The 10,056-nt window shown below is 42.2% G+C and overlaps 1 protein-coding gene across 1 annotated transcript in view; it reads left to right on the forward strand.

Annotated features, from left to right (window-relative positions):
* Positions 1 to 9,262, forward strand: part of cntn3b (contactin 3b) — a 54,330-nt gene extending 45,068 nt beyond the window's left edge. The window contains exons 18-23 of the mRNA XM_004567412.3: positions 92 to 323; positions 754 to 863; positions 2,032 to 2,218; positions 4,298 to 4,410; positions 4,511 to 4,676; positions 5,191 to 9,262. Of these exons, the coding sequence (XP_004567469.1) occupies positions 92 to 323; positions 754 to 863; positions 2,032 to 2,218; positions 4,298 to 4,410; positions 4,511 to 4,676; positions 5,191 to 5,435 (1,053 nt within the window). The 3' untranslated portion in view covers positions 5,436 to 9,262. The remainder of the gene's footprint in view (positions 1 to 91; positions 324 to 753; positions 864 to 2,031; positions 2,219 to 4,297; positions 4,411 to 4,510; positions 4,677 to 5,190) is intronic.
* The last annotated feature ends 794 nt before the right edge of the window (positions 9,263 to 10,056 follow it).

Genomic DNA, 10,056 nt, shown 5'->3' on the forward strand with positions numbered 1-10,056 from the left:
CCTTAGTCGAGGCACAGTGCAGAGACGGGCCTGTCTGTTTTTTTGTCTGTATGCGTTTTAATATCACTATAGTTTTGTGTTTTGCTCCCAGCCTGTGCCCGAGGAACTGCAGAACGGAGAGGGCTTCGGCTACATCATCGCCTTCAGGCCTGTGGGCACGGTCACGTGGACGCGAGCGGTTATCTCCACACCCGCGGCGCGTTACGTCTTCCGAAATGACACCATCCCACCCTTCTCGCCTTTTGACGTCAAAGTGGGGGCATACAACAACCGAGGCGAGGGGCCCTTCAGCTCGATCGCCGTCGTGTACTCGGCAGAGGAAGGTAGGGTACAGACTTCTCAGCCTGGCGGCAGAGAGTGACGCTTAAATAAGCTATAATCTCTCTCCTTATAACCATGACCTTGAATAGTAATCATGAAATGAGCTGCTTTTTTTCCAGTGCTGTTATTTCCTTCCACTCTCAAGCTGGGAATGCCAACTTGATATTAGTTATCGTGCTGGTAGATTACAGGAAATCCTAGCAGACTCTTACCACACCGCACTGTCAGGGAGGTATCCTGTTAATTGAATTTGCCGGGCAGATAGTCTTCCCTTATGTCAGTCACAGATCCCATTAAAAGAGAGCGGGGGAAATAGCTTTTCAGTGAAACTACAGGTCTATTTTGTGCCTTACCTCTTATTGCTATTAGTGTGTGTGATGGTGTTGGATGAGTCTGTGGGATTCTTACCACATTTCTGCTCTATTTCTGCAGTCCCCAGTGTGGCTCCTAAGAGGGTTAGGGCTAGAAGTGTGTCTGCAGCACAAATTGAAGTGAGCTGGGAAGCTCTTCCCACCATCCCTGAAAGAGTGCTTGGATATGAGGTAGGAACTGCTACAAAATCATATTCTTTTCTCTCTTTTTTTATTTCCCTTTCAAATAACATGATAAGTGGGTCTTTCCCGGTGCCTTGTTTATCCGTCTTATCCATTATTTGTTTTTTTTTTTTAAATGAGTCTCTCTCTTTAGCTTATGATATTCTCCGGTATCTTTGCATATATCTCAGAAGAGATTTTGTTTAATGCGTTACCATCACAAAGTGATCGCAATACTTTGGCACCCCAACACTGAACCCATGAGAGGAAAATAAAAATCCCTCATCGCTTCAAGAATGCAAAGAAGGCTTTGCTGTTTTTAGTCTCCCTCCTCCTGTGCTCTTTCAGTATCTGTCACCTCTGGCCCCTTGCACAAAGCTCTGCAGTTGCCATAGTGCTGGCCACATTGTGCTTTCAGAACAGAGCTCAATTCTCCAAATGTGGTTCTGAAGTGGATTTGGGCTGCTGAATCTCAATAGGCCACCAACAGTATGGAAAGCAAGGACTACACGTGTGAGGCACTCAGCTTTTAAGGAGATGTTGTTGGGCTTGTAAATTCAGTCGACGTTCAGATTTAATAATCCTGCTGAAAAGATTTGATTTCTGATCTTTATTAAACAAATTGGAAATACAACAATTTATGGGCAATTGAAAAACAGGGGTATCCCGTAGGACAGGCTTCACATTTCAATTAAATGAGGGTCATTAAAGATGACCCACAGCAAGCGGCAAGTTTGCTTTATCAAATATCGCGTCACCTGCACCTCTAAGTGTTGGCTAAAAGCCTGAGGGAAAGTTAGCTCAGCATCTAGTTTTACAGACCTGATGCTTTGCTAAACTAAAGTATTCTTTTAAAAACAATATTCTCAAGATTTATCCATAACCTCTTTTCTTTAAGATCCACTTTCCTTAGACTTAGAAAGACTTAAGGCAGAATTTTTGATCCTGGGTCAGTGATCATATGGCTCTCTAGTGCCCTCTGTATATAAGTAGGGCGGCTGAGACTCAACTAGTGAAAAATGTATTATTCACCACCTCCTCCCCCTCCCTTTCTGTAATACAAACAGCATTTCAGATTTCACGATGGATTATGAATTTTAATAATGCAATGAAATGCACCACTTGAATCTTTGCACCTGGGAGCCTGACATTTTTTTTACCCTTCTTCTCCTACCAGGTCATGTACTGGGAAGATGACACCAAGCCTGACACTATTGGCAAAGTGCGCTTATCTGGAAACTACACGCTGGTTAATATCACAGGGCTGAAAGCAAATACGGCGTACTACCTGTCTGTGGCTGCTTTCAATACGGCTGGCCCTGGGCCACAGTCCGTGCCCATCAACAGCACCACAAAGAAACCACGTGAGTCCATCCCCAGACGCACATTGAAAGTATCTTTACATGGTAACCTTCAGTTTGGCATTGGACTGTCCTCACCATGCTGGGTGTTGCATTTGTTCAGCTTTACTGTTAGTGCTCAGACTGTTCCTTTTTCCAAACAGAAGTAGCCCTAACTGCGTCACGCCTGCAACAAATCCAGGAAGTCGTCTTTAGTTTGGCAAATCTGTTTAAACAGCCCCTGCAGGTTTAGACCACATTTGTGCTTATTTTTTCCTATCTTTGTATGCTCTTATGTTTTTTCCTTACACCTCTGAAACTGGTCATAGCCAAAAGCTGTCCCCCTCTGAGCTTGGCTCTGCTGGTGGTCTCTGCTTGTGGACAGTAGGGAGTCCCCACTCTTGCCAAGAGCTTGCTTATAGGAGATCTTTGTCTGATCTTTGGGGTTCTCTTCTATTATAAATAAGCTCCTCTGAGATGAACTGGCATTATAACAATATATAAAAATATGTGAATGTATTTTGGAAATCTCAGAATGGAAAGAGCAGGAAAAACTCTATTCAGTACACAAATATCGATAACATGGGGATAAAAATAACAGAAAAGAAATTTGTATTCTCCTCATCAGATGAGCAGTATGTCATGGTCCGGGTGTGTGCCAGTGTGTCTCCCTCCGAGCCGGCGTCTCCACCCCTGGGAGGGGCCTCAGTGTTTTTGCTGATCGCTTACATCTGTGGGTAATTAGCCGGGGACTCATAAGGCCAGCGTTCTCAATCTCTCTTCGCCAGATTCTCTGCTAAACATCACTACACCTAACTGTCAACCCCTGGCGAAGAGCTTCTACTTGGATGCTGGACCTTCTGGCAGTCCCTCAGGCTATTACCAAAATTACCTACCTGCCTCTCTGCCTCCACGCCAGGAGTTTTTGGATTTACACACCCGGACTACTCACCCCTCTATGTCATCTCCGACCTCCGTTGGCAATGACCCCGACCTTTTCCTGGACCCTTTGTGACTTGCTTTCCAGTCCAATCCCCGGAATAGCTGTCCTCTCTGACCCGGACCAGATCGTTATTTAGTTTAACGTCTACGCTCACCTTTTGTTTATGAATATTTTGTGTAAACATTAAACATTATTCTTAAAATATACTTACGAGCTGTTCGGCGTCTTGCGTTTGAGTCCTGTCACTCGTCTGAAACGGTCTCGGCCGTAACACAGTATACAAAAGAGTAGTTTTCCAGTTTGCATTAGGACATCAAATTTGAAAAATCAAGCAGATTTCCTTTAAGAATCACTTTCTGATGGGTTGGGCAATTTTGTTTTATTCTTTTTACCCTCAAGCAAGTCGAGAGGATTGTTAGCCACTACCATGGATATGAAACTAACTCGTGGTATTCAAACTTGGATCCCGAGTCAGCGATTCATAGTCAATTGAAAAGTCAGTTCAAATATAAAGATAAATGTAATATATAAGGAACATTTATGTCAGTAAAAGAAGTGCAGTGTGTCCAATATTCTTTTTACTTTATCTTTGGGCCCCTGATACGACTGTGCCATATCACATTATGACAACGCTCACTTCTCTCAGGGTCCTGCTACTGCATGGCTCGGGTTATTAGCCAGCTAGCTAAGCTGTCGAGCACCAAGAAATATTAGAAATAATGGCATTAAACTTAAACCCAGCGAAATCTCTGTTAAGTTTGTGACACAGTCCTTGTGTCTCATGTGAGGAATCCCCAGAGTGTCTGAGAAAAAAAAAAAAAAAGAAAAAGATAAAATAAAACGGGATGAACAGTCAGGATGAGGTAGAGCTTGCCAGTAGGAGTTTCCAACAACATTTTCTCCTTTGTTAGGGCTAACCTGACTCCAGCTAAATGACTCACTGCCTCTGAGATAGGTACAGTCTGGCCTTCCACTAGCATTAGTTTTGGGACACCAACAGTTTTCTCATATTATCACTAAGTGTTGTCTACAGTGCAGTTTATTGACTTTGTTGGAAATTCAACAAAAACCAAGAATTTGAATGTTTCTCCAGAAAGATGCTTTTAAAAAAAAGGCAACCAGCATATCCTCTGTATACTTACTTCTGATTTCTTTTGTAGCTCCAGATCGGCCTCCGCTCAACATACAATGGAACATGATTGGCTCCACACTTACGCTGCACTGGAACCCTGTAGTAGCCATGGAGACAGAGTCAAAGGTCACTGGGTATTTGGTAAGTCCCACTATTTTGCAAAGCTGTGATTTATCTCCAGAAACAATAATGTTGGTGTTTGCATTAGCTCATTTTCCGGAGTCACTCCCCCTTGCCTCAGGTGATGCTGAAGAGACATCGCTACAATGACATCCTTACTGTGTTGACCAACCGAACCACTGCTGAGCTCAGCCTCTCAGCCAACGACAACTATCTCATCCAGATCAAAGCCGTGAGCGAGGGCGGTGAAGGTGTGGGAAGTGAGCCTATCCACATCCATAAATTAAGTGAGTTTCTTGTTTTTTCCTTTTTTTAACCACTGATAAATCTTACAGGTGAATTCATAATTTAGAGAGAGCATTAAATTTTTCTTCATTACATCCTTTTCCAACCAGGTGTAATAGACAGTGCGAGAAAAGCGACCTTTTTAGAAATGCGTGCACGGTGTCATCCATCTCTGCCATTGGGTTATTATTCCTTGTTGACTGGCTGCTCAGCGCAGCAGCATATAAAGCAGTTCTGTGCTCCCATCCCGCTGCTGTGCAAAATTGTGAGGCAGCTCGATTTGGCGCTCTCCTCTTTTGATATGATACCAATTTTATCTTCTCGGGATACTTAGATAGCCTCTCCTGTTGAAAGGCACTAATAATGTAGATATAGGAAAGTGTCACGCTCGGTTTTTGATTTACGATGACTTGTCAGAAATTTAGAGGATAGCACAGCAGAGTGCGGGTTTTCTTCCTTTGAGTTGAGAGGTAGTTCTGGTTCTTAACGAGCTGCTCTGTGGGTTTTCGGTTGCAGGTATGGGAGCGCGGGGCTCGGGCGCGAGTCACCTCAGCCCGCTGTGTCACTCTGCAGTCCTCATCGTTGCTCTGCTCCATCTGGTGATCTTTAATCACAGCCGATGGAGTGCTCTCCCTCTCTCCCCCTCCATCCCTTCAGTCAGCCTGTCCTATGTTAACCCTCCACTGGACTGGCACAAGGCCCGGGTTTCAGCGGCTGGACTGGGGAAGGCTGGAAAAGACCGGACTGCGCCAAACTCTTAAAGAGACCGTGCCACTTCTTCTTAAAGGACCATCAGATAGAGATGTGATGATTTGCGTGCATGAAATCTTTTGGTATTTTTTCCAGTGTCATAAGTGCCACCGTGCTTTAGGTTTCATTTTAGAAGTTCTGATGTCTACATGACTTATCTTAGTATCTTTGGAGATACTAATGCCTTAAAACCGACTTTACATATATAGTCCATACCAAAGTAGGTAACAGAGGCTGCTTGTTTTACCCTATAAGAAAAAAATAAGTTATTGTCTCAGCAAATTGATATAATATAACGATAGATTGCATCCATACTTGATCATCTCACAAGTCATTAAAACCACACTTATCCAGTATTTGTGCAGCCTTTTCGAACAAAAACATCCATTGCAGGCTTAAAGTTCTACAAGGTTTTGTCAAATGTGTGAAAGATGAATAGCCAACTGATCAACTGTGTCCAAATCCCACTTAACCTGTGCACTCAAATAAACTTAAGACTGTTCAAGAGCCATAGGCTCCTGAGCTAAGTTCCCCCTCCCAGTACTCTGATAGATCGTGGCATTTTGCTGTGTTTCATGCTCCTCTAAATAATAAATACCTATCCACATTTTCAGCCTAGCAGAAAAAAAAAAGCCCAGATTCCAGAGAATAGAAACGTTTGGTATTTCAATGTCGAGCAGATCCCATGTGTACTGTTCCTCCTCTACATTTAGACGACCTGTATACTAGATCAGTTCATCGTATCGAGAACATGTGCCATCTACACCCCAGATGACCAGCTGGCCCGGTGCACAGTGGACTTTGGGATAACAGTGCCTTCGGTAGAGGTATATAAATTTTTTTTTCCTCTTTCTTTCCTCTTCAGAGAGCTTAGAAGAGAGATTCGTGTTGCAGCAGAGGTATTGTTTGCTTTTCTTTTCTGCAGAAATTAGTTAGAAAGGATAGGAACCTCGGCATGTAGAAGAACCCATTATCGGAAATGGTATGTTGATTAAATTTTCATTGACACACCGGAGCACCTACGACAAAAGGGGATTGGAAGCTTTAGGAAAGCCGCAGTGGATTGAGATAAATGACGGAAATTCTGGTCTCAGTATTTATGGTCTGTGGTATAATAAATGTATGACTCCATCCGTAGCATAATTTATGGGCTATTAAGGTATCAGAATAATTGATGCGAATACCGTGGTGAAAGAGCCCTGACTGGAAATGGAGCAAAAGGCATGGCTGTCATTTTACCCCCACCTCACCGCTGTCGGTTGGACACATACCAAGCTGAACATTAACAAAGGAACATTGCTGCTCTGCTGAGGGAGCTACTTTTCACGCCTTTTTATCATGTGGATGAGTCTGTCAAAAGCCACCCAAGTAAAAGCAGAGGTGTGATTGCTGGGGTCCTGACAATGTTCACGTGGAAGGATACAGTCAACCCAACTGCTACACATTACTGTGCCTTTGCCGAACACGGGGCTGCGTATGGTTATTAGCTAGAGACTGTCATCGTCTGCATTTTGCACTCTTTACTCCCCCTCCCTCCCTAAAGTCCCCACCTCAAAGTCGAATGAAAGCACAAGGAATTGATGCAAGGTGACTGGATGTCCTCACTTAAATGTCTGAGCAGGTGTGCGGACCCCAGCGGCCTCGTAAAAAAAGTCCGACATAATCAGGCTGTCCTATCCGCTCCTTGACTGGTTTCATAAAGCGCCGCGCTTGTTGATTAGACTGCTGCAGACCAGTCAATGGGATATTGATTTTCCTGCCCCATTATTACAGCTGTCACAATTCAGCTGCTTGATTGACTGATGGCCGTGTTCTTATTGCACTTGTTGTGTTACAGTCAGTGATGTTTCAGATGTCCTCCACTACTTTTCTCCCTATCGGAAGACTTCAAAGACATTCTTTTTATTTTCTGTTGTTGTTGTGTTTTTGCTTTGACTAGAAATCACTGTATTTGCTCCGCTTGTAGTGTACTTGTAGATTGTGACTTTGAATTGGAGCAGTGACCTGAAATTGATTAGCTGGTTTATTCTTTTGAGTTGCATATCAAAACAAACCCTGTCGTGCTCCAGCAGCAGTACTACTGTATCTTTCTTTCCAAGAGCAGAAAGGCCCGGTCACACCAGCATTTAAAACGGTGAAATTTCAGTTCCAGAGCAGTTCAGGCTTGCTTTGATCAGTGCAGTCACTTTTCTTGCCCTGAGTTAAACACGGGTGAATTTTTGGTGGCGCTGACATTGCTTACAGCATAAGAATCCAAATAGGGGGAGCTAGCCTGGCTAATTTACTCTGCTGCACTATCAACTTTTATTTAACTGCAGTATGTTTAAGTGTATCCTGCTCAACAAAAGATCTGTTTCTGTGAGCTTCAGTGGTGCGAATCCTCTCTCTTGCATAAACTGTGTGTCCTTAATGTCCCATTATGACAGTACTAATGACCTGGCAGTTTGCAATCTAGCTAGCTATTTTTTTCCCCGGGTTGGAGCTAAATTGGATGAGCCAGCTAAATACGTTTGTGATTTTATCTGATTTAAAGCATAAATGGATTCAGCAGGCATGTGCACCCACCAAGGCAAGGTGGGTGCACATGCCTGTTTAATCTATACTGTTTAATCTATAAGTGCTGTACAGTATACAGATACATCTATCTGTATTCCAATACTTAAATATGATGGACAGTTTGCAGCTATGTACTAAAGTAAAATTTAAAATATTCTCCTATGAAAATGAGTTGGACCAAAGTATCTGAAATTATAGTTCACGTACAAGAAGAAAGTGAGAGTCGTGGCATTTTCCTTTGCACATTTCGTGTTTTTGCATATTATGCATTTTGCTGCATAAACTTTACATGTATATCACATGATTTTTACTTTTGAGGTGCTGACCTTTTTTTTCATAGCTCTTCACTAGTCTGCTTTGATTGTCAGGCAAGTCTTTAATCATATATGTCTCCCTCTGGAGCCAATCTAGTGCCAAACCTTTTCTACCATTTGGTAAGTCTTCACTGAGTGAATCCTCGGAACAAGATAACAGCGTGGAATAAATAACCCAGTAGACAGAAAGCAGAAGGATTTAAGAGCCCTAGCTCGAGCGTGGTCCTAACTCCACAGCATGTCCAGTAATTCACAAACTGGCCAGTCAAGCTGTGATGCCTGTTTTATGAATTTGGTGTGCAGTTTTCTGGTGTGACCGGGCCTCAAAGCAGCTTGCGTGTTTCTGAGTGGTGTTAATATTTCCATTAATATCCAAATAAGGTAACCTCATTGCCAGATTGCAGGCTAAAAGGTTATTAATTTACAGTACGTAATTATGTGGCAGTTTCTCAAACTGCCTTTTATTTACATAGACGTAGTTGAGCCTAATGTGTAACGTCTGCTCATGTTCACATAAGAAAATTAAAGTATTGTTTCTGACCTTGTGCTATAAAAAATACTACAAAGTACAATCTGAAGAAATAAAGGGATTATTGGAGTGGCTGAAATGTATTGAACACAGAGCAACAACGTATCTATTTATATCCATTCAGTCATTTCAGTCAGTTTGGTTTTTTGTGGTTGTTGCTAGAAGTGCACCAGGTCCAGTGTATATAGCTTGCATATATTTCTTTTTTAAATATGGCCATCAAAGACAACCTTACTGCTTTTCTATAGTGTGTTCTCTGACCTTAATACTGGTGTATTAATCATTGATCTCTGTGAGATACTGACATGTAGAATGGCATTTTCATATTGAAAAGTAACTGTACTGTCTTGTATACTAAAATTGTGCATGTTAATCATTGTTTGTGAATTTGTGTTGAGTTTTTTTCTAAAACTATAAGTTAATAAAAATGTTTATTCCAGCTGCTGGTGTTTTCTCTTGCTTTTAGCCAGTTACTAACATACAAGGAGCTTTCTTTAATTTGGAATCCAAAACAAGGACCCCAGGGGGCCCCCGAGCCCTAAAGTGCTAGTGAATGTTTGGTAATTTGATTGATTGCATATTTGTATGAGAATTTGCTACAACAAAGTACAATAACAACTAAAAGGTCTATGTTATTAGCTGAGCTATTCCTGAGTGTTATTATTGTTGTTTAAATTGTTCTCAGCTAAATTAAGTTTTAACAGAATTACCACAAACTGACTAACACCAATAAAACCTGCATGGAGCCGGGATGTGTTTATTCCAGCTGGGATATTGCTTAGTTTCTGAATCTCAGGGCAAATTATGCAGTTGCAGTTGTCACTATGTGCAATGTGGAATTTTGCACAACAGGGTGCTGTAAACACTGCAAAAAAAGGAAGCGCAGAAGGGGGTCAACAGGGACCACTGTGCAAATATTTGCCCCAAGCATCCTACCAGGTTAATCCAGCTAGGTTAAATGATATGTAAGAAATCCTTTTAACTGTGGAAAAAGGGATATTTTTCTATATCAAAAATAGGCCTCCCCACAGAATTGGGATTTTGTCAGTAGAATTGAAGGAGGCCACATATAATGTCAGGCTGCCGTAAAGCTTTGTTGGATTAATGAGCCAGGGAGCACGTGTGTTGCCGTTGGCTGTTCAAATCAAACTCATTTAGCTTCACTTTAAACAGTGTGTGCATATTAAAGAAAAAGATTAAATTTACAGCAGTTATGAAATAACTCGCACCTCA

This window comes from Maylandia zebra, linkage group LG5 (assembly GCF_041146795.1).
Source record: "Maylandia zebra isolate NMK-2024a linkage group LG5, Mzebra_GT3a, whole genome shotgun sequence".
In the NCBI taxonomy this organism is placed as follows: domain Eukaryota; kingdom Metazoa; phylum Chordata; class Actinopteri; order Cichliformes; family Cichlidae; genus Maylandia; species Maylandia zebra.